The 25875-nt window shown below is 43.5% G+C and overlaps 1 protein-coding gene across 1 annotated transcript in view; it reads right to left on the bottom strand.

Moving 5' to 3' along the window:
• UBA6 (ubiquitin like modifier activating enzyme 6) overlaps window positions 1–25875 on the bottom strand; it is a 2440735-nt gene that overhangs the window by 2266940 nt on the left and 147920 nt on the right. The window contains exon 2 of the mRNA XM_044060993.1: window positions 14765–14859. Coding sequence (XP_043916928.1) covers window positions 14765–14859 — 95 coding nt within the window. The remainder of the gene's footprint in view (window positions 1–14764; window positions 14860–25875) is intronic.

Here is a 25875-nt window from a genome sequence, read left to right on the forward strand (position 1 = left end):
ATTTAGATCCCACTGTGGTGGGGGGGTCTCTAATCGGAGGTTTAAGTAAAAAGATACCTCGAAGGAATGCCTTGCAAAGTTTATGTGACATAATGTTGTGGTCCAAAAGGCCTATATGAAAATTAGAAATGGCTGCCAGCTGAACTTTTACTGTGGAGGAAGAGGATCCTGAATGAAAAATCTCAGCTAGGAAGTCCAAGACCGAATGAATCGGAGCAGTATAGGGGTCTATGTTCCTAGCTTTTGCCCAGAAGGAGAAACGTCGCCTTTTACTAGTGTAAATCCTTCTGGTAGAAGATTTTAGGGAAGCTACTCTGATATCCCGGACGGGATTAGAAATCATAGGAAGCCTGGTTAAGGATGGAAGTGGAGCAACCAAGCAGTGAGATTGAGAGAAGGTATGGATTGGTGCAGCTGCCCCGACTGGTGGGTCAGAAGATCTGGAACCAGGTCCAGATGCCATGGCTGTACCAAGAGATAACGATGTAGGAATGGAAACCATATCTGTCGAGGCCAATAAGGGGCAATGAGAATCAACTTGGCTCTCAAGGCGGTTGCTTTCTGAATTAGTTGAGGTATCAGCGGAAAGGGGGGAAAAGGCATAAAGAAGTCCCCGGGGCCAATCTTGGGTTAGAGCGTCTCTGGGGGGATGGCCTGGAAGGGGGAAGAGAGAGAAGAAGTCTGGGCATTTGCTGTTTTGAGGTGTAGCGAAAATGTCGCAGCAAGGAAGGCCCCACTTCTGACAAATCTCTTCCGTCACTGATTGTTTGAGAGACCACTCGTGAGGCATGAGAATAGCTCTGCTCAATCTGTCCGCTATGATGTTGGATTTCCCGGGGATATGCGTTGCTATCAGAAACCGCTGAGAAGAGACTGCCCATTGCCAAAGTCTGAGAGCCTCTCGACACAGTGGATAGGACTTGGTTCAGCCCTGTTTGTTGATATACCACACTACGGACATATTGTCCGTTTGGACTGCAATAGTTCCCAGGGGAAGAGAGTCGTTGAGGGCTTGCAACGTTAAAAGCACTGCTCTCATCTCTAGGACATTTACGTGCAGATGGTATTCGAAAGGTTGCCAAGTGCCATGGACCATCCTGCCCTGATAATGCCCGCCCCACCCGATCAGGGAGGCGTCCGATGTAACCATGGCGACCGGGGCAGGAGGAACAAAGGGTCTGCCCTGATGGACTTGAGGGGACGATATCCACCAGGTCAGATGCCTTTTGCAAGTTGGCGTTATTGTGATCTTGTGACACATGGGAAGTTGTTGAAAGGACCATTGGGCGAACAGCATCCATTGTAGAAGACGCATGTAAAAACGGGCAAAGGGAAGAAGTGTTATGGCGGCCGCCATAAGACCCAATACTTTCAGAGCAAATCTGGCCTGAATTTTGTTGCTGAGAAGAATCACCTGGACGTGACTTTGAATGTCCAAGATCCTTTGGTCTGTTAACTTTGCTGAAAGTTGTACGGTGTCCAATTTTGCGCCTATAAAAGTAATAGATTGACAAGGCGACAAGGCAGATTTTTCAAAATTTATAGAAATCCCTAGCCCTCTGCAAATGTGAATGGTGTAATCTCTGGCTTGGAGAAGTTGATGCCTGGTGGTGGCAGTGAGGAGCCAGTCGTCTAGATATGGAAACACCTGGAATCCTTGACATCTCAGGTGAGCCGTAATGGCTGCCATACATTTGGTGAACACTCTGGGGGCTGTAGTGAGTCCAAAGGGCAGGGCCCTGAATTGGAAGTGACTGGTCCCCAGCCGAAAGCGGAGAAATCTTCTGGAGCGCCTGTGAATTTTTAGAAAGCGGAGAAATCTTCTGGAGCGCCTGTGAATTTTTATGTGATAGTACGCATCCTGAAGATCTATCGAGCACATCCAATTGTCCTTGCCCACAAAGGGTAGAATGGACTGAAGCGTGACCATCCGGAATCTTGATTTCTTTACAAACTTGTTTAGTTTGCTCAGATCTAATATTGGTCTCCAGTCCCCTGTCTTTTTTGGGACCAAAAAGAACCTTGAGTAGATTCCGGATCCTATTTGGTCCGCTGGGACTGGCTGGATGGCTCTTTTGACTAGCAGTTTTGATATTTCTAGTACTGCGAGTTCCCTTAGACCGGGTGGAACGTCTGGAAGGGTTCCCTTTTGCTGAATTGGGGTTTGAATAAAGGGAATTTTGTAACCCTCTGATATAATCGACTGTACCCATTTGTCTTGAGAAAGGGAAAGCCAGGCTATTGGGTACAGCGATAATCTTCCCCAGACTGCCTCCGAAGGTGGACAATCAGGCAACATCTCAGGGATGCTGGAAGGGTTTGTCAGAAAGAGGCTCTCTGCTACCCTGATTCTGCCCCTAGGGCGGCGTTTATTATTGTTACCCCCTCTGCCTCTGGGGGTAAACTGACTTTGTGCGTCAGGCGTGACTCCTTGAGATTTGCGGAACCACATTTTCCCTCCCTTCTGTCCTTTGGGGTAAGGTCTTGAAGGGGTGGAGAAACGGACTTCTACGGCAGAAAGAGTCTTGCCATCTTGTTCGCATCTAGTCAAAGTGTCTTCCACTTGAGGTCCGAACAAGGTCAAACCATCAAAAGGGGAGTTTGTGAAGGACGCCTTGAAGGGGTCTGCAAAATTACAAAGCCGCATCCAGGACTGACGCCTTAAAGCCACTCCTGTGCCTGCGGCCCTACTCGCTCCATCAGCTGCATAAGAAATGAGCCGCATGGAGGAGTTAACAATGGAGTTGAGGATTCCTAGCTGTGAGCTAATCTTATCCTGAGACCCAGCAGCTGACGGATCCTGTAAAACTTCTCCCAACTCTTTAAGAACATCTCTTTGAAGGCGGGTGAAGTGGCACAAGTAGTTCAGCGATCTCATGGCAAAAGTCGCTGAAGAAAAAATCCGCTGCACCTGTCCATAGTCCTAGAATCCTTGTTAGGAGGATGGACAGGTACTGAAGGATCAGCTAGTTCCTTCTTGGTGGCTGCAGCCACCACCATGGCATCAACTGGGACACCCTTTGTCAAATATTGTCTATCTGGTGGGGCCGTAATGAATTTAAAAGGCCTCCTAGGAATAGGTTCCACCAACTGAGCCATCCACGCCTTCCGAGCCACTACATCCATAAGAGGGTCGAAAGGCGGAGACACCCAGGAGGTGGAGGGTCGAGATCCGAACGCCTCCAGGTATACTGACTCGTCCTCGGAAGGATTAAGGGAGGGCCAGTTCCCCTCTGCTTAAGGAGTTCAAGGATGTCTGAGAAAGAGACATCCTCAGAGGAGGACCTTGGGGATCCCTCCGACTCATCCAAGTCAGTATCAGATGTAATAGACTCGGGGGAGTCTAGATGTTTCCTCTTACATGTCCTCTTACGTGGAGGTTCACCTGACGGATCAGGAGAAGCCTCGGAAGAGGAAGATATTCCCAATGGGGAAACCTGAGGCGTTGGATCTCTGGGTCCGGGAGCAAGAGAGTGGGAAGAGACGTCAGCAGGCACTGTAGTGGGAGGAGCTGATGGAACTGTCCGTTGACTAATCCCAGGGGCTAGTACACTCCTCATCACCTCGAAGGCTCCCCCATCAGAGAGACCAGAAGGTTCCCGCACCGAAGAGAAAGGAACTCCAGGCCTCACGAAGAGGGAAGGCTCCGAGGCAGATGTCGGGGCTGAGCTCACCAATGCAGAAGCCCCGAGAGGGAGAACGGGGTCGGACAAGGGTCCGATGCCACTCGCCCCCTCGGAGCCGACGAGAGAGACCAGACGCCCGGATCCCTCCAATGAAGGCCTCAAGGAGGAAATCGGAGCAGAGGACGACTGAGCCAAAAGGGGTGGTATCGGCTCCGAAGCTACAACGGTCACGGTTCCGAGGAGCTCTGGCTTCAGATGTATTTATGAAGGATGCTATTACCCATTTCTGGCATTTAATTTTAGTCCATAGCTCTGGCTTCAGTTGTTTATCTGTATCAACCCTTCCTGCAGAACATCTATGTCAGTGGGCACTTCAATGGCAGCTCCTAATTTGTAATTATCTGCAAATTTAGTCAGACATAGGCCACTGACATTGGCCTTGACTTCAGAGAAGTAAATGCCAAAAAGGAGCAGTTCCAGGAAGTCTGTGATCCAGCTGGTTATCCACTGGGTGACACACAAGGGTTTGTGCCTAACCTCTTAGGTTTGTCTATAATGCTCGAGTGAGGGATTCTGACCAACACCTTGGCCAGGTCAAGGCAGGCAGTGTGAACTATTCTGCCCTCACCCATTGCTGTGGTGACCTTCTCAAAGAAGTTCCCAGGTTGAGTAGACATGACCTGCCCTTGATGAAACCAATCTGGGTTTGGTCCAGTGTCTGGATGTTTCCTATGTCATTACTGATCACTTCTACGATAATTCTCACTTCATTCTAAGCTTCATCTTAAAGACGTCCCACTCTAATACCAATGTCTAGTAACTTCCCTTTAACATTTTCAAACATATTCAAAATTGTCTAACAAATACTTAACTAATTATTCAATTACGGCATAATACCACTACTGAATGTGCTATAGGATATTCAACTAAATACACACATTGAATCACCATACACATCTTCTCTACAAGTGAAATTACATCTATATATTTAAATAAAACATACAAGAGTAGGTGAAACGTGGGTAAGACAAATTGCTGTAGTATACACAGCCATATACCTCCCACTTGTAGGACAATCATTATTTGCCTGTCTCTTACTTCTGTCAGACCAGTCAGTATTCCAGTCCCCACATATACTGTAATTTCCTTCTGAAATGTAATCATTCTTTCTTTCTTTATCACTCTAAATCACTGATCTAAATTACTGGAAGAACAGAGATGCTACACATGGTCAACAGGGTGGCACTCAAAATCCCTTTCACACAGGCAACTGCATCTTCAGATAGAGAGAGAGAGAGAGAGAGAGAGAGAGAGAGAGAGAGAGAGAGACAGAGAGACAGAGAGAGAGAGAGTCACCTCCTTTGAGCTAACAGTACCACCAGTCTTCTCTTGGTCCTTTCAGAGAAGTCTCTTCCAACCAAATCCAAGATCTTCTTAACAATTCATGCTCTTAATCCTCTACAGTGTTTTTTGTAATACAACCGCACAAGGTTCAGTTTGTCTTAAATAAGTAAATAATCTATCCTTAATGGAACTGGTTAAACCATTCCCAATGTATAAATTCTTCCTTCTCTGTCACATACTAGGTCACCATGATCCCTCTCGGCAATATTAATTGCAAAACGTTTACACATGAAACTGACTCACTGCTCCATCCGGATTAATTTGGTACTTTCCTAATCTACAAACTGAAAAAATAGTTTTTTTGTACACATCTTCAGCCTTATTTATTTGTTTTCATACAAATCTATGAATATTATAAAATAGTTTCAATTTTAAACTGATCTAGAAATTATAACTGTAAAACAAAAAAGCGCATCCACCCCACATAACAGATAAATTTTTGCCTCTAAGTTTTCCACGGACAGCTTGTGCTCTCTAGCAATTATTTTCTGCTTGCTACGATGATATATCCATACATATGCGCATTATACAAGTGTGTGTGTATATATTATAAATGTTTATACACACACACACATATATATATATATATATATATATATATATATATATATATATATATATATATATATATATATATACGCGTGTGTGTGCATCTATGTATACGTATATATGGGTCTACTACACATGATCGAAATTTCATTTGACTGAGACCATAATATCGAAATTTCAAAATACTGACAACTCACTTGACAAACTCATAAGACTGAAATACTCGGAGGCTCTAAATAAAAATCTACCCAAGCAACAGAGACCCCCAAAGCAGACATCCAAGCAAGCGCTACCCCAAAACAAAACACGTACAACACATAGCACACAAAGTCAGTGTGCCAAGCAGTCAAAGCCCTTAAGGCTGATTAAAGCACCTGATACCCTTGTAATAGGTGACTAGTGTCAGACACACTGACGTCCCACTCACCAGGCTGAATAAAGAGAAGGTCACAGTGAGCTGCCTGTCGGGTGCTAGGATCCGCCACATAACGCAAGCACTCAGGTCACTCCAAAGCAAATACAAATATGACTCAGTCATTGTACATGCTGGCGTGAATGACCTGAGACGTACCTCCCTCGACTACATGAAAAGAGACAGAGGAGCTCTTTGATCATGTAGCCCAGGCCGGTATGACCCTGACCTTGAGCAGCATCTTACCCTCACCTAGAATGATGCCACAGTATAAAGACAAAATGATCGATTTTAACAATTGGCTAAAATTCTGGTGTCATTCAAAGGGGATCCAGTGTCTGTCAGCCTGGGATGACATGCTCGACAAGCCACGTTGCTTCACTAGGGACGGCTTGCACCTGTCACCCCTGGGCTTTCGGATATTGGCAAAGGCTCTTGCTACCCCCATAGTGCCTTTTTTAGGCAAGACTCAAAAGTCAAACCCACCTCCATAGACAGCACAAGGAACAAGAAACTAAGGGTAATGCTGCTAAATGCCAGAAGTCAACCTCAAGATGCATGCACTCGAAGCTCTCCTCAGTATGGAGAACACTGATATCTGTGCAGTGACAGAAACCTGGTTCAAGGCTCCAGAGAGCACCCCAGCACTACCAGGTTATACCTCATATCATGCTTTTCGGCCCCAAAACCCGGACCGAACCACAAAAGGAGGGGGAGTTTCCATATTTATCAAGGATATCCACACCTCCAGGTTAGTGGCAGTGCACGAAGTATCGGAGACCATCCATGTGCAACTGACAGTGGGCAAGACTGCTTTTCAGTTTATAGCATCCTACAGACCACTCTCTCAAAGTCAGGAATCCCACTCGGCTTTCCTGAAAACATTGGAGAACACCAAGATCTCTCCGAACACCATTATATTGGGCGACTTCAACTACCCAAACATAAACTGGGAGCATTACTCAAGCCCCAGCACCTTAGCCCAAAGGTTCCTGGAATTTATAAACTCAAATGCTATAGAACAACTAGTCACCACTCCCACAAGAGGGGAAAACATACTAGACCTGATCATTACCAACATGGGGACTCTATGCTCCATACCAGAAGTATATCCCTCATTGGTAAGATCAGACCATAAATTAATTTCACTAGATATCCACATCCAGACCCCACCCCTAGCCCAGAAAACCACAGTGAAAAACTTCTCAAAAGCGAACTTCACACTTCTCAAAACTGAAATGGAATCCTTCAAGGCCCCAGGGCCAGTGGAAACTACGGCCCAAACTGCAGAATCCTATATAAACACATTCTAAGGACATCTCCAGGAATGCATGGATCATGCTATCCCAAACAAAATCAAGACCCAATCATCCAAAGGCAGGCGTCCAGTCTGGTGGACCCCAGCCATAAATAAACTGTACAACAGAAGGAGGAAGCTACTACATGATAGAGCAAAATCCCTAAAAGGGAAGGCATCTCTGATCAGTACTAGCAAAAAATTACGATCCCTCATAAAATCCTCCAAGGCCAGCTTCGAGAGAAAAATTGCACAGGACACTAAAGACAATCATAAGGCTTTTTTCAGTTATGTTGGGAACCTGGGATGCAACTCCCAGACTTGTTCTGAGTTGATTCTAAACGACAAAAAAGTACACTGACCCCACACAATATCCTGGCAGACAGGTTCAGTGCAAACTTCTCCACCCCCTCCCCCCCAAAAGAGCAAGTATCTATCCCGGCAGAGTGCAGCCTCCCAAACATCTCTGATGCTCAGGTGAAGGCCGCCCTCTCCAAAGCAAAAAACACTGTTTCCATGGGACCAGATTGTGTCCCGGGTTGCGTCTTACATGAACTCCAAGAAGAACTAATCCCTCAAGTAAAACTGCTGTACAATCTCAGCCTCACTACAGGATATGTGCCCAAAGAATGGCATACAGCAACAGTGGTCCCACTCCACAAAGGCGGCGACTCTGCGGACCCTGGAAACTATAGCCCCTTAAGCCTGACTAGCCTAGTATGCAAGGCTATGGAGAGGATCATCATGGAACTCATAAACAAAGACATTGGGGAGCTACAGACACTAGATCCTACCCAATTTGGCTTAGTCAAGGGCAGATCCTGCCTTTTGAACCTGGTCGACTTCTTTGAAACAGTCACCAAGGCCATAGATGAAGGGAAGGTAGTCCACACAGCCTATCTGGACCTCGCAAAGGCATTTGACACAATACCCCACTCGGGCATCATAGGTAAGATGTCCAGCCTAAATATAAACCCCTATGTCATAAGATGGGTCGCAAACTGGCTCAAAGACAGAACCCACAGAGTCAGATTTGCTGGAGCCATGTCAGACTCGAAACCGGTCACAAGTGGCGTCCCACAAGGTTCTGTCCTGGGACCTCTCTTGTTCGGCGTTTACTTTTCTGAGGTACAAGCCAACGTAGGAGGACTATGGCTCACCAAGTTTGCAGATGACTGCAAACTGGGTGCCATAATCGACTCTCCAGCTGACACAAACATCCTTCAAAAAGCTCTCGCAGAGATGGATAACTGGTGCCAGAGCCATGATCTAAAGCTAAATGCCAAAAAGTGTATAGTCATACCCTTTGGCAAAAACAATGTGCCCACAAATTACCACATAGGTTTTAACCCATTAAGTACAGAGAAAGTAATTAGGGATCTGGGGACCCAAGTTGATAGCAATCTCTCCTTTGACAACCACATTGCCAAAGTGGAGACCTCCTACATAGCCCACCTCATCATGAAAGGATTCACATCTAGATCAAGAGAGGTAATCGTGCCCCTTTATTCATCCTTCATCAGGCCCATCATAGAATACAATGCCCCCTTTGGGATGTACCTTACCAAACACCTGCAGCAATTAGAAAGACCCCAAAAGTACCTCACCAGGAGGATCAAGGGACTCCAACAGATGCCATATGCTGCTCGGTTAAAAAAAACTCCAGCTCTACTCAGTTGCATACCGCCTACTTCGAGGCGATCTATGCCTGACATATAAAGCTATGTCCAACCCAGAATTAATGGACATGCTCAACCTCAGCAAATCTAAATCCCTTAGAGCCACGCGCTCGAGGGACTTGAACCTCAGCACAGAAATAAACAGAACATGCTGGAGGGACAGATTCATAACCCAGAGGCTCCCTTCACTCTGGAATAGAATTCCAATTCATGTTAGGCAGAGCACCTCACTGACTCTCCAAGAAGAATCTTGATGAGTGGATGGGGGATCATAGGTTTGTCCCGGGGATTACTTCCATGTCACTATTAGACAGAGGCATAGTAAACTAAACTTTAAAAAGGGCACAGTATACTCAAATCAAGGGGTGGCGTAAGCCAAACACAATCGGGCTAGGCTTATAAATGCCCCAGGGCAGATAGCCTAGTATGAACCTATGAACCTATGAACAATGCTAAATTGAGACATGAGACTAGTGGGGCTTACGGGTCTGTAGTTTCCAGGGTCTGTAGAAGGCCCACTTCTGTGCAGAGGGGTGACTGTTGCTGTTCTCCATTCATGGAGGCACAAAGCCTGTTTGGAGGATACAGTTAAACATTAACTCAAAAGGGACTGATGGGTCATGTTTCATGCTATTTAGAAGGCATCCTGGGATATTATTAGAGCCCACTGAAGCACCATCCCTGGCCTTAGAGGGAGCATTAAGGACTTGTTCTCTACTGATTGTAGGTGGGAGTTATATTTGATGCAATTTCTTGAGAAGTTGTTGAGGGGACAGAAGGGTAAAGTTGGAGCTGAATTTGTTGGCCAGCAGATTTGCTATATCTTCTGGCTCAGTATAGATGGTGCCATTAACAACGAGCTCTGCAAACAACTTTGTATCGTCTTTGAGGTTGCAGACATGGCTAAAGAATGCCTTGTAGGGGGCCAGATTTACCTTAACATTGGCTTTTGTAGCCTTTATTTGTCTTCTGAGTTGTTTGTTTAGTTTGAGGAGATTGCTTTTGTCTTGCTGGGTGCTACACCCCCTAAGTTTTGCCATGATTTTTTTCCTTCAGTTTTACAGCCGACTGATGTTGTGATTACACCACTGTGGCGGTTTTTTTTTTTTAGTTGGTTCTGTAATTCTTCCTGGTGGGTACAGCTGCCTCTCTGCCGCTATTAATGGGCTTCTATAGGGTTTCTGTGAACAGTTCCGTGTAGACAACAGTATTCTCAGGATTTATGGGGCTTGAAATTTCGCCAGGTTATCACTTAACAGTAGAAAGTTAGCCTTAGAGTAGTAGTTCCTGAACATTCCAGGGTTAGCTGGGGGGTTGCAGAGCTTTTTTTTTTTTTTACTTCAAAGGAGACCATTTTGTGGTCTGACCTTATCAGAGAAGATATTACACTAGGCATGTGTAGCACTCCCCCATATAGTGAGGACCCGATTCAGTATGTTTGCACCCCTGGTCAGTGTAGTGACAATCTGGTCCAGCGAGTCTGTGTTTACAAAATCCAGGAATTTCTGTTCCTGCATGTCTGATACTGTATATAATTCCCAGTTAACAGTGGGTATCTAATGTCACCCACGAATATGGTACTGGGTTGGATGCTGAGGGTTTTAACAAGTTTAAATATATGTTATGGGCTTTCTTGGTCACAAATGGGGACATATAGCTTGCAAGGAAGTGGTATGGAATTTCACCTATGGCGATTTGAACATGGAGAAGTTCAAGTGCACTGTCCTGTTAGACCAGCTTTGATATGCATTTATTTTATGTAAATGAACACACCTCCCAAGTTTAGTCCCACTCTGTGTAGGTTCTTGAAAGGCTCAGCTTTAAGTATACCACAACTCAACTCTTAAAACTGCAACTGGGGAACATGACTCAACCCTGCCTTGTTCAGACCACACCTTAAGTACTAGGCACAATGCTGGATGCTGCATCTAGAAAAAGACAGACTTCTGAAAGGAATTCAGAAAAAAAGCTATCAGAAAGATTATGCAAAAGAGAGGAAGGCATGGTAGAGTCTTTGTATTTGTCAAGGCTACCTCTAGACAGATTTCTGAGGGACTCAAACTAAACTCAATGAACTTGCAGATCACTCAAGGTATTATATGTATCGACTAATTGCTCGTTACATAACACCTTCTTTGAAAAAAATCTTACATAGTCATCAGAGGACAGTGTTCTAAATGATCTCCCCATTAGCAAAATCTACTTTAATTTGGGTGATTTTTGACTATCTTCAATAAACAGGGGCACCAGTACCTCCTATGTAGGATATACCCCAAAATTTCTAGACCTAAGCAAAAATACTTTTTAGCAGATGGTAAATAAACCAACTAGAGGGCACAGTATTCATGACTGGATTCTTACAAATATGGCTGCCTTATGCCACACTTCTCGCTTCTCCTTCCCCACTGAAGTCTGTCCAAAACTTGTGATGTCTTCCTTTAAACTCCTAAAAAAACCTACAGCAAACCCCACTGAATACAAGGACAACAACCAAGCCAACCTTAATAAATGTGATGAAATATCAAAATTTATTTATGACTACTACTCCCCAGATCTTAAAAAGCAGGAAAAAAATAAAGTAATTCCACACCTAGATAGAAAAATGCATAGTCTCTACCAGAATCAGGTATCATGGGATCATGAGAAATTCAAACACAAACCATCTTGGAGATTTACAACCATAAATAAACTAAACAATAAAAGAAACTCCTTCAAATATTTTGTACACCAAAAAAACATCTCAAAGGATAATATCAGAAGCATTACAAAACAAACTGAAATCACTAGCAGATCCACTAAAGGAGCCCATGAACTTAAGCTGACCTCTGAAGCCAAAGATGATTATAAATCCTTCTTTATCTATGTTATAAAACTAAAGGCAATGCCCAATACTGCACAGAAATTACTCAGAACAGGGCCTCCTATATTGACTCAACTGACGTTGCCAATATACCTGCAAACAAATCTAGTGCTAACTTTGCCCTGAGACTTCTACTCAAGGCTCTGAAATAACTAATTCCTTACTTCCCCAAACATAATTTACTGAAAGTACTAACCAAGACCAAAAGAAAATACTTCATCCATGGGACCAAACAATACAGCTAGTTTCTTAACTAATAGTGTTAAACATGCCCTGCTTAACTTAAGTTTAGCTACTGGTCATGTCCCCTCCCTGATGGGTTGCCTTAGAACCAATCTGGGTAATTACAGACCTTTCAGTAAAGCCATGGAATATATTATAACTGACCTCATAAACTGTAATACCAAGAATATTGTTAGACTTAAAACCAACAGTTTGATGTCCCTCAGGTTTTGCTGCCTGGACCTCTCCTTTCAGGGTCAAGACCTCAGGCTAAAAAGTGTGAAGAAGATTGCAAACCGGGTTGTTAAAAGTCATCCTATGACATCCCAACCCTCCAGAATGAACTAGGTATAGTAAACTTTTGATGTATTAAAAATGGGTTCAAACTAAATGTTAAGTGTATTATTACTTTTGGTAAACAACCCCTCCTCTCATACTGTCTAGACTGCACACCTCTGTGAAACAAAAATGTAGTTACGGACCTAGGCATTTGGGTTGATAGCATCTCCTCTTTTGGGCATCACATAACTAAGGCTGTTAGGAAATCCTTTTATTTAGTCCAAGTAATTGCCAATGAATATAACCAAGGTCTAAAGAGGTAATCACTCCCTTACATTCTAAATTGATCCAGCCAATTCAATAAACATATCCAACAATTAGAAAGACCCATAGGTTCCTAACCAAACAGATCACAGGCCTAAAGTCTCGGAACTCCCAAGATAAGCTGAAAGGTCTATCCCTTTATTCAGCATCTTATACAATTTTGAGAGGGGGGACCTTTATCGCACTTATCAGAACATGTTAACAGGCTTTCAAAGTCTTTTTAGTCTTAGAGACCCAAATATGCTGGCCATCCAGTTTCTCCATAGGTCCAATATATCCACCAATACTAGAATCAGGGGTCTAAATCTTTACCAACAGGCAGATAAAACACAATGGAGGGATCAGTTTATAACCCAGCCCCTCCCAAACCTATGGATTAAACTTCCCTTGCATGATGAATGCAACTATCTTCCTTTAAACATAAACTAGACGACTGGCTGGATATTCACACATTAAGTCCAGCATAGCCCTCCTAAAAGTAGGTGCTGCCTGAGGGAGGGTACTGGCAAGGTGAGAATGGTCATGAGACTCGGTGGCCTTGGAATACCTGCGAATCTATATGAGAAGTGGATAAAAGAGCCACAACCTTTCCACTTGAGATCAGGCAAGACAAAAAACTAAAAAGATGTGCATACAAGCATCTCAGCGATATAAGAAGGGGTCATTCTGAATAATTAGGACAGACAGGGAGGGGGATAAGGCAGAAGTCTAAGGATTAATTACTCCCTTGATCTCAAACCATTTGTTCACAGAGAGAGCCTGTCTATCAATGCAACTGGAAACAGGAAGGGGTGGTGGTGAGGGAATCCAGACAGGCATTCAAGAGGGCATGGAACAGGTGGAAGAAGGGTAAGGGGGAAGATAGAGATGTGGGATACAGTATTAAAACATACAAAAAGGCAACAAGACTGGCTCCTTCTGCCATTAAACAAAGAGCACAAATGTTCAGACCAAAAAAATAAAGATCCATAGTAATACAAGTCAATATATGCATAGCTACATACAACTATAATGCTATACAGATCTACATAATCTGCCTTGCAGGAAAAGGAGAAGAAACCGTTATTCTGGAAGAAGGAATCCTGTATTAGTGCAAAAAAGGTGAGGAGGAATGAAAACGTGTGAGAAAATTATAAAGCTAACAAGACCACAACTGTCAAAGTATAGTAGTACAGTGGTCAAGAAAAACATAAGGAAGAAAGGAGGTAGGAGGATAGGCAATGTTGCAATTTTAAAAAGAAGATGTAAGCTATTTTTCTTTCAGACACTCTCCTTAATTACAAAAACTACTTGGGTAAATGCATGTCCCTACTCAAAAGGTTACTAGAGTTCTGCAGTGGTGATACTAAGGATCACAGAACTGTAACACAAAATGTCTAACTTTTTGTGTTAAAGTTAAATCAAGACTGTAACAAATACCCAAAAAAATGCCACTACTTCATCTAATACTGACCAAATACATCATGCAACCAAGTGAAAAACGGTGATAGGGCAGCAAGACAACTGACTAAGGGGTTTAAATGACAACAGATTGCATACCCATGCAAATAGGCAACACTGCCAAGTGTGCAGTTGGAGGAAAAAATAAAATAAAACAGGACAGTGGTCTTAAAACACAGGAACAAGGCCATACCATTTTTGTACTAAAACATTATTCCTCAAAGAAAACTTGATTGCTTTCATAAGTGGAACTGATAGCTGAAGATGTAAAACTGCAAGTTACTCAGCTCTTGAACTGCAATGAAAAGAAAAGAAATAGAAGCAAACAAAAGTGAAAACTCCTCTGTCGAAGGAGTCCAAGATGACATTCATACAGTGCGGCCACAGCTGAATGACTATGGTTAAGAGATGTTAAGTGCCAGTCTGAAGCCATTCATTACAAACTTGCTGCAACACAGCTCAACATAGAATTCAAGAATTTCATTAATAAAAGTCGACTGTCTGTAATTGTTTCCACATCATCTATAACATGCTGATTCATGACAAACAAGACCATGGAAAAAAGAATCAGTTATAAACCCAAGCTTGTGCTGTAACAACTGTGTACATCAGTAAAAATATCAAACTATCTGCTTTGAAACAATGACACAAACAAACTGGTATCAAACTCACCTATTTCCACACCAAGTCCTCCGACGCCACTCAGGAAAATGTGTGACTTAGCCATCTTCTGCATGGCCCCATCTCCAAGAACATAGCGCTGACGACTGCAAAATAACAATACAATGAACACGTTACATACCATTAAAGCATTTTGAAATATGTTAACAGGCTTTCAAGTCTTTTTAGCAAACGAGAAAATGCTATGCTTCTGAAAATTAACTGTGATTTCTAATCAGGACAAGGTTTACTGTAATATTTATAAGTACATTACATTCAAATGTTGGTCTGTCTACTTTTAATCATTACCAGAGACCCTTAAGTCAACCTTCAATACATTCTTCTACATTCATCTCGATTTTTGCAAGAAGCCTGAATTTCTCACAGAACTTTGCAAGAAATGCACACAGCAACTGTTCTAAAAACGTTCCCCTACCTTTACGGGATATCTGTTACAGTAGTCAAGATTCTCCCTTTAAGAAAGTACAGTTTTGTACCTACCATAAATGTAGATGTCCAATAGGTATGCATCTGCAGTCCTAACATATGGGTTGTCCTGCCTCAGGCAGCCCTTCGGTCGGCCGGATTCCAAAGTCTGGGTCTGGCCTCGGCTGATGTCGCACTTCACCCGACATCATAGCTGCTGGGGTATAAAGGCATCAGCCGACGCCATTTTCCTCAGTGTTTCTTGCCCCAGATGCCAGGTGCCCTCTAGGAAGGCTAAATTTGGATAAATGCAGATAATTCCAAACAGTAGAGAGCAAAATATATATACATATACACATACAAACAAATACACCATAATAGATTCCCCCAGCTAGCTAAAAGAGGGGTAAGTACCCTAGGAATACCACAGAGGGGAAGGAGGGTGGGTAATCCTGACTGCAGATGCATACCTATCGGACATCTACATTTATGGTAGGTACAAAACTGTACTATGTCCTTCAAGGATGCATCTGCAGTCCTAACATATGGGTAGAATACCATAGCCAAACTGGGGGAGGAGGCACTAAGATAATGATGGTGTAGTTAGGATCCCTTGCAAAACAGCAGTTGCAAAACCTGCTCGAGATCTGGAGTATAAAGGAAGATTATAATGCTTGGCAAATGTATGCACGGAGCTCCAAGTAGCAGCTTCTAAAATGTCTTTGGTAGCCACTCCTCGTAGGAAAGCTGTAGTGGTGGCTGTAGCTCTTGTGGAGTGAGGCCTGATATTTTCAGGAGTTGTCTTTCCATGAAAAGAGTAGCAGAATCTAATGCAATTTCCTATCCATTTTGAGATTGTCTGTTTTGAAATTGCTTTTCCTTGCACTCCTGTTGCACATGCTACCAGAAGCTGTTTAGTTTTTCTGCTGGCCTTAGTTCTGTCCAGATAGTAGCGTAGTTGTCTGTGCACATCCAAGGTGTGTAGTAGTCTTTCCCCCCTGTTCTGTGGGTTGGGGAAGAATGTAGGTAAATGTATAGCTTGGTTCAAGGATACCCTGGAGACCACCTTTGGCATAAAAGTAGGATTGGTTCTCAGAGACACTCTATCCTGATGGAAGATAAGGAAAGGTTGTACTGCCATTAATGCCTGTAACTCAGATACCCTTCTTGCTGAAGTGATTGCTAGCAGGAATGCAGTTTTCCAAGATAAGAACTGTAAGTCTGCTGTTGCTGCTGGTTCAAAAGGGGAAGTGTTAATTTTTCCAGCACAAAGTTGAGATCCCATGCAGGCAGAGGTGGTTTCCTTGGAGGCTTTACGTTTTTGATTCCTCTCAAGAACTGCCTGAGTAGAGGATGAGAGAAGACAGGAGGATCCATGTTGTACTCTGCTGAAATTGCTGATGCATGAATCTTAATGGAGGAGTAGGACAGGCCATTGTGGAACAGTTCTGCTAAGTATTCCAGGGTGTGTGCTATGTTTGCCAATGAGACATTTTCTCCCTTTGCTGCACTCCAAATGAGGAATCTTTTCCATTTGGCTGAATATGTTTTCCTTGTAGAGGATCTGCGAGCCTCCAGGATAATGTCCTTAACCCTCTGAGATAAATCTGGTTGATTTTGTTTTATGCAATATTCCAAGCAGTTAGCTGCAGTGTTTTCAAGTTTGGATGCAGGGTCTTGTAGTTGTTCTGCGTTAGAAGTAAGGGGCATAGAGGTAGAAGCCATGAGTGTGCCCGAGACACGCTTCTCAGTAGCAGGTACCAATGTTGTCTTGGCCAGTCTGGAGCTATCAGAATTACCTTTGGCTGTTCCTCTCTGATCTTCAGTAGTACTTTGTACATCAAAGGAAGAGGTGGAAATGCATATGCTGTCAGGTTCTTCCAGTTGAAAGAAAGAGTCCACCCTCCAGGCAAGTGGGTGGTATACTCTTGAGCAGAATTTCTTCAATTGGTGGTTGTGTGGGGAGGCGAACAGGTCTATCTCTGGCATTCCCCATTTCTTTGTTATGGTTTTGAAGATATCTGGATGCAGCATCCATTCGTGAGCATCCGTGGTAGTTCTGCTTAAGGTGTCTGCTAGTGAATTTTCTTTTCCTGGTACAAATCTGGCCTGCAGTTGAATGTTGAGATTCAGGGCCAAATTCCACAGGTCCATTGCCATCCGGCATAGAGGGTATGAGTGTGTACCTCCCTGTTTGTTGATGTACCACATGACTGTGGTATTGTCCGTCCTTATCAGCAGGTGTCCTTGTTGGAGGAATGGTCTGAATGCCTCGATTGCATGTTTCACTGCCAGCATCTCCTTTAAATTTATGTGTAGATTCAGCTGGTCTTGGGACCATAGGCCTTGGATACACTTGTCTTCCATGTGTGCCCCCCAGCCTAGGTCTGAGGCGTCCGTAGTGATGGTCTGGCTTGGATGTGGTTTGTGGAAAGGCAATCCTCTGTTTATCTGACAGGCCTGAGCCCACCACAGGAATTCTTTTTTCAGGCATGGAATGATTGGTATCTGGGCTTCTAGACTGTGCTTGTGTTGAGACCATACATTCCTTAGGTACCATTGTAACTTTCTCATATGCAGCCTGGCATGCGGGATCAATATTATGCAGGATGCCATGCAGCCCAGGGCTTGCAGGACTTTCCTTGCAGTAAGCTGGGTTTGTGTTGTTAATGCCATGAAATAGACTGGTAGTTGCTTTTGTTTTTCCTCTGTGAGAAAAGCCATCTGAGTTGTTGTATCCAGTTCTGCACCCAAAAATGTTATCCTTTGGGATGGCACTAGCCTTGACTTTTGAATGTTGACTGTGTATCCCAAGGCTTGCAACAGTTGTATGACATTGGCCAAATCCTTTATTAATTTTGTCTTGTTGTCCGCTTGTATTAGGCAGTCGTCCAGGTATGGGTAAATTTGAATTCCCTGAAGCCTGCAATGAGCAATTACTGATGCCAGGCATTTCGTGAATACTCTGGGCGCAGTAGATAAGCCAAAGGGCAATGCCGAGAATTGATAATGCTCTGATCCTGCAAGAAATCTGAGGTGTCTTCTGCAATCTGGTCGTATAGGGACATGCAGGTATGCCTCCTTGAGATCTAGAGTCACCAGCCAGGACTCCTTGCCCAACATGGGAAGAAGTTGCTGGAGGGTCAGCATTTTGAATTTTGGAACAATGAGGTATGTGTTCAGTGCGGACAAGTCAAGAATAGGTCTCCATTGATTTTCTTTTCTTGGTACAAGGAATAGTCTGGAGTAAAATCCTTGGCCTTGTTCCAAAGATGGTACCATTTCTATTGCTCTCATCCTTAGTAAGCTGATGATTTGTTTTAGAGCCTCTGTTTTTGGGCTTGGTGGAAGGTTTGGCATTCCTCTCTTTTTTGGTAGAGTGTGGAAGTGAAACCTGTAGCCCTTGTCTATTGTTTGTAAAGTCCATTTGTCTCCTGTAATGCAATGCCAGTTTTCTGAAAATAAAGCTAGCTTTCTGCCCAAAGGTGCTTCCAGTTGTTCCCTGGTAGGCGGAATCAGAGCCAAGTCATTGTGTCTGTCCTGTGGAAGTGCTTGTAGTCGCAGCTGTGGCAGCACTTCTCTGTTTGGCAGGTTGCCATTGACGACCCCTGTAGGCACCTCTTGGTTGACTTCTGCCTCTTGGGCGTCTATTTCTGCCTCTCTGTGCTCTGGAGGTGTCTGGAAAGGACCAATTCTTTGAGGGCCAATTTCTGCTGAACCTCGGAGGTTGGACCTGCAAAAAATCCTTGACTGTTTGGACAGATTTTGCTTTTTCTTCCACTTTCTTTAGAACCTCCTGTGCAGGGGAGCCAAACAAACTTTGTTTCTCCATAGGAGCATCTAGGAGTTTTGACTTAACATGGTCTGGTAAGGATTGCTCTTTTAACCAGGCATGCCTTTGAATCACTGCTCCAGTCATAGCTGATCTAAAAGAAGCCTCCAGTGCATCATAGCCACATTTTAAAAAATGATTACTGACCTGCTGAGAGTTATGTACCAAATCCTGAAGGGATTTACGGTCTATAGGTTCAGGAGAGGACAGTTTTTTATTTAGCTGGTCTAACAAAAATTCCTGGTACTGTATCATGTGAAATTGACAGTTTAAGGCCCTGGCAGAAAGAGTAGCAGATGTATAAACCTTTTTACCCCATCTCTCTAATGCTCTAGATTCCCTTTCAGAGGGAAGAGGGTTTTTGGCAGAGGCAGCTGCAACACCTTTAGGGCCATGAGAAATGGTTTCTGGGTCTGCAACATGAGCCTTATACAAGTGATAGTGAGAGTCCGGGACCCTGTAATATCTGTCAGGCTTGGCAGGGGCCGGAGGAAGAGAATCAGGGGCAGTACTGGCATCAGTATATGCATCATCAACAACTGATAGTACAGGAGGTATGGCTAAAGGCCTATGCTGTGGTAAGTGTAAAAAAGTCCTTAGCCTTTTCCTTGAATCTGAAAAATCCTGGCCCTGCCATTGGAAGTGTTCCCTCATTGAGTGTAGGGTTTCCCCAAAAGAAAATTCTTCAGGAGGAGAAGCAGAAGGAATGGAGTCTTCTGCATCAGAATCCTCATAAGGTGAATATGGGCCTTCCTGATGGTCAGATAAATCAGAGCCATCCGAGGAATAGTCTGAAGATAGAGGTTCAGGGGGCTCAGTCCTAGGCCTCTTGTCTGGAGGGGGTTGAGAGGCCCTGTCTGGGTGAGGTTGGGATCCCCTGATCAAAGAAATAAGGTCTTCAGCAAGGCTGAGTATCTGGGAAATAGAAGTAGGCTTGTGAGAGGGAGCTTTTGTAGGTAAGGTCTTGGAAACCTTGGCTGCTTTAGCCCTGGAAAATGCCTTGATAGACATAGAAGCAGGTGGTCTAGCAGCCCCACGTGCAGGAGTAGAGATGTCTAAAGTAATAGTGTCTGACAAATCCTGGGTGCCTGCTTCTGCAGCAGTAATTTCTGTAGCCGATTCAGCCATGGCCTGTGTGGCCTCAGTTATCGGAGGCATGCTTTCGGCCGAAGAGAGAACCGAGGACTCGGTTTCAGCCGAAACAGAGACACTCGCGGTAGGCCTAACCGTGGTTTCAGCCGAAACCGCGGTCCGCGAGTGTCAGTCCTTTTCCTTGCGCTTTTTAGCTAATTGTGTAGTCGGAGTCTCCGATGGCATTTTATATGCAAAAGCGGGACCAAAAAACTCTTCTGCAAACTCCGACCGACGTCTAAGTATCCGTCGGTTGAAGGAAGCACAGGCTAAACAAGCTGATACGTCGTGGTCTGGGCCTAACAAGGAAGGCAGTAAGAGTGGAAATCCTTAGGAGGTATTTGTTTCCCACAAGTTAAACAATTATTTACTTTGTCTGACATCGGCTGAGGCAAGAAAGAGTCCCCAACGGGGTACTTAGCTTTTTTAGAAGTCTTCGGTAGTAGAAATCTCTGGATCTGACCGACCGGCACTTGCGAACAGCTTCTGCTTCGGGCACCGCGCGGCAAGAAAGACTGAGGAAAATGGCGTCGGCTGATGCCTTTATACCCCAGCAGCTATGACGTCGGGTGAAGTGTGACATCAGCCGAGGCCAGACCCAGACTTTGGAATCCGGCCGACCGAAGGGCTGCCTGAGGCAGGACAACCCATATGTTAGGACTGCAGATGCATCCTTGAAGGACATCATAGACGTTACTAGACAAGCGTTCATTGGGACAATGAATATTTAATCCTAGAACACCCTTATGATTAACAATCTTAAAGCACAATACAAATAATGGTTAATGCTCACTTCTTTTTTCAAGAAGGTCCATACAGGTAATTTTCAGTTTAGTGTACATCTGTGGTTATCCATCTAAGCTTGCTTTGAAGATAGACAAATATTATTTGGCTGAACATGTAGGGGAAGTCTATTCTACAGAAGGGGAATGTGTTTGGTTAAAAACCCCTCTCTCCAGCCAGTTTTGTTAATTTACTGGTGTAGGTTAAAGTCTTTTGTATGGATGTTAGACAGGCCAATAAGTCCTGCTAAGATACAGGAATTTATGTAGAACTGGCTCTGTCAACACACATGAGTAGAAATACAGCTGTCTCCTGAACAGTACATTAGGTTAGAAATAGCTCAGCATGAAGGAGCTGGTAGGACATAAGATATAAGGATACTTGAGCTAGCCTTTCAGACTGGCTGAAAGCATCAAGGCCTTTGACTTTCATAGTTAGAAATCTCTGTGGTCTTTCTAGTTGCACAATGTACTTTGCTTGGTCCATGTCAAATGGGGCATTATATTCAACAACAGGTCTAACAAAAGTAGAGAACAGTGAGATAATGACATACTTAAATCTGGGGGAAATTCCCACAGATATCAGTTGCTCCATAATCAAATAGGATTTTATAACTATGCAGGAAATACAGTGGCTGAATGAAAGGAAGTTGTCCATAGACATGCTAAGGTCTCATGACAAGAGTCAGTCAACAAAAGGAATAGCATTAATATGATAGGAAGTGGGCATAGGTTGTATGTTGAAAAGTGTCACACTATACTCTTTAGTAATCAGTTTTTAATCATACATGAACACAAGGTGTGGACATTGTGCTACCCTAATAGAGAAGTTTGGTTTCAGTGAGTAATCATACAATAGTAGCTAGCTTGCAGTCACAAGCAAAAACGTGGGACACCCATACTCTTGGGAGTATGGGCCAAGATACTAGCAAAAATTATTTTTGAAGAATCCTCCCAAGTGTGGCAATTAGATTTCTAGCCCTAAGTTTTTAAGTGGAGTAGCAAAGTACACTTGGGGACCAATACCAATTACAAAGGAAGACTATTAAGAGTTACAGCAGCTGATGAATTTCAGCTCTTTAGAATTTTCATGCCAAGTGTTGTCAGATTATTTTTTTAAAAAAAAGGTACATTCTGCCTTGTTTCATCCAATTTTTTTTTCAAGCAACATCCAATATACCTTGTTTCCAGAAGTAAGATAAGTGCTTTCACCCGATAAAAGTGGAATTCTTCAGATTTCAAGTACAGTGCATGCTAGGAGCTTTATTTATACTGTAAATTCACAGTAGGTGGGATACCTTAGGGCTCACTAACTTTTGTTCTTGAGAGTTGAGGTGGTGGTCTTACTGTTTAAAAACGTCAAGTGCATGCAGCAGGTAGAAGAAAATAGGTTACTCACCAAATTTACCATGAACATAGGTAACACATTAATCTGAATGTCTTCTTGGACTGCTCCTATTGTTATACATTTTTAAAACACAGATGTTTAGTTATCCTTGTCTACTATGATATTTATGAGCTTAACTTCAACATCTTACATGAACATCCTAAAACGCCAAACGTCCTAAAATGAGCTATACAAGCATTCTGCTCATTCAGCCATCAAACATTCTCAGACATTTTAAAATGCATTAAAATAGTGAAGTGAGATTTCAAACATTTTCAAAAGAGCATTTATTCAAAACCAAAAAATAAATAGCAATGAAAATGAATACATGTGCTGAATTATTCACCATTCTATTACTCATATTTTTCAATCCCTACTTTTTACACTTTTTCTGTTATTTCATATTTTGGTCAAATGAAGTCATCTGGTGAAAGCAATTATTTTCCACAGTCGTCTGAACAAACCCATAACGCAGTTGGGCATCTCCTAAATCCCCCTTGAATAACACCAGGTACATACCCAATTACTAAAGCAAATTGTTTTTCTCCTGATACGTAGGGATCCTTCTTAGTGAGGGGAAAGTTTCTGCTCAATACCAGTATCACCTATGCCACCAGCACTGGGAGTTATGTCATATCGTTCGGCATGTCTCAAGGTGTAGCCCCCTAAAATGATTCACTCTCACATAGGCCAGATTGCATTTATTGGGTTTAAGGGTCATCACTGTCCTTATGACATCACATGTTCTGCTGCAGGACCGACACCTCTGTTACCTTTTCTTGTCCAGCCTAGTGAGTTTGCAGTCAGTGCATCATACAGCAGTCATCAATGATCAGACATTTCCATAAGTGACTGCATGCTTTGGTGGCCTTATGGACTGCTACTTATAGTACAGTTTTGTACCTACCATAAATGTAGATGTTCGAGTGTTCACCCTGCTGCAGTCATCACACTTGGGTTATCCCGCCATCAGGCGGTCCCGCAGTCGGCCCGAATTCCAAAGTCTTGGTCCGGCATCGGTTGCTGTCGCTTCTTCCCTGACGTCAGTGCGCCAGGGGTATATAAGAGGCATCCAACGCCATTTTCTTCAGTTTTTCTTGCCCCAGATGTCAGGTGCCCCCAATAGGTAGGCAAAATTATATATATATATATATATATATATATATATATATATATATATATATATATATATATCTATATCTATATCTATATATATATATATATATATATATATATATATATATATATATACATATGGCTATATAAAAATAAAACAAAACCCAAAACCCTTTGGCACAAGCAAATACACCATAGAGGCAGTATAGGATAAAGTGGTAGAGATAAGTTCAGCTAGTTCAGAGGGGATGGAGGGAGGGTAACCTGGACTGCAGCAGGGTGAACACTCGAACATCTACATTTATGGTAGGTACAAAACTGTACTATGTTCATCACGTTACCCTGCTGCAGTCATCACACTTGGGTTGAATCCCAAAGCTAAGGATGGGAGGTGGAGTCAAACAAGGTTAGAAGAAGCTAGTAGGCCCTGCAAAACTGCAGTGGCAAAACCAGCTCTAGTCTTAGAGTAAAGAGGCAAGTGATGGTGTTTGGTGAACGTGTGCACTGAACTCCAAGTAGCAGCTTCCAGAATATCCTTGGTTGGCACTCTCCTGAGAAAGGCTGCTGATGTAGCTGTAGCCCTGGTGGAGTGGGACCTAATGTTAGCAGGTACTGGTTTCCCATGATGTGTGTAGCAGAAACGTATGCAATGTCCTATCCATTTAGAAATGGTCTGTTTTGAGATAGCTTTTCCTTGTGATCCTGAAGCATAGGCTACAAAGAGCTGGTCAGTTTTTCTGAAAGTCTTAGTTTTAAACAAGTAGTAACGTAATTGCCTGTGAATGTCCAAAGAGTGCAGGAGTCTTTCTCCTTTGTTCTGGGGATTTGGGACGAAGGTGGGCAAGTGAATGGTTTGGTTTAGGGCCACACTGGATACCACCTTTGGCATAAAGGAAGGATTAGTTCGTAGAGAGGCTCTGTCTTGATGAAAAATGAGGAAAGGTTCCACTGCCATTAGTGCCTGTAGCTCTGAGACTCTTCTAGCTGAGGTTATTGCTAGTAGTGGGGCAGTTTTCCATGAAAGAAATTTTAAATCAGCTGAAAAAGCTGGTTCAAAGGGTGGTAATGTAAGCTTTTCCAGAACAAAGTTGAGATCCCAAGTAGGTGTTGGAGCTCTCCTTGGCGGCCTTAAGTTCTTAGCCCCTCTGAGGTACTGTCTTAGGAGTGGATGTGAAAATAAAGGAGGATCTGTACTGTAATGAGCTGAAATTGCTGAGGCGTGGATCTTAATAGATGAAAAGGAAAGTCCTTTGTGTAACATCTCAGTTAAATATTGTAGAATCTGAGGGATGTTTGGCTCCAGGGGATTTAGGCCTTTAGCCTGGTTCCAGACGCAAAATCTTTTCCATTTGATGAATAGGTTTTCCTGGTGCTGGGCCCCCTGGCCTCCAGAATGACATCCATAACAGCTTTGGATAAAGGTGTTGGCTGGTTGTTTAGGTAATTTGCCATGTAACCAGGTTTAAAGTCTTGAGCTGGCTGTGTAGAATCAGATTGTTTTGCTGGGTGAGCAGGTGAGGAATTTGTGGCAAAATCCATGGTGGGCCCTGGGCCATGTTCCTTAAAATTGGATACCAATGCTGGCGTGGCCAGTCTGGTGCAACGAGAATCATTTGTGACCTCTCTAATCTGACATTCAGCAGTATCTTTGCTAGAAGAGGCAGTGGAGGGAAGGCATACACTGTTAATGTTTTCCAACTGAATGAGAGGGCATCCACTTTCCAAGCTAGTGGATGGAAGGCCCTTGTGCAAATGTTTTGAAGTTGGTGGTTGTGGGGGCTTGCAAACAGATCTATGTCTGGGCGTCCCCATTTCTGAACTATCATTGCAAATACTTGTGGATTTAGTTTCCATTCATGTGGATCCATGATGTTTCTACTTAGGTAGTCTGCCAATGTGTTTTTCTTTCCTGGCAGGAATTGTGCTTGTAATTGAACCTGGTAAGACAGTGCAGTGTTCCACAAGGTCATTGCTTGCCTGCACAGAGGGTAGGAATGTGTGCCCCCTTGCTTGTTTATGTACCACATAACTGGGTTATTGTCCGTCTTTATTAGTAGTTGTCCTGGGTGTAGAAGATCCTTGAAAGCTGTTAGGGCATTCTGCACTGCTAGCATTTCTTTTTGATTGATATGCAGGTATCTCTGATCTGTAGTCCATTTGCCCTGAATGCACTGCCCTGCCATGTGTGCTCCCCAGGCATAGTCCGATGCATCTGTTGTCATAGTTTGCCTGGCTGTGGGTAAGGTGAAAGGCTGACCCTTGTTGAGGTGATATGCCTGTGCCCACCATAGAAACTCCTGTTGAAGGCAGGGAATGAGTGGTATCATTGTTTCCAAGCTGTGGCTGTGCTGAGTCCATACACTTTTCAGGTACCATTCCTCATATGCAGTTTTGCAAATGGTATTAGTAGTATGCAAGATGCCATGAATCCCAAGGCCTGCAGAATTTT

The sequence above is a fragment of the Protopterus annectens genome, chromosome 2.part0 (assembly GCF_019279795.1).
Source record: "Protopterus annectens isolate FY-2018-M chromosome 2.part0, PAN1.0, whole genome shotgun sequence".
Taxonomy (NCBI): domain Eukaryota; kingdom Metazoa; phylum Chordata; order Ceratodontiformes; family Protopteridae; genus Protopterus; species Protopterus annectens.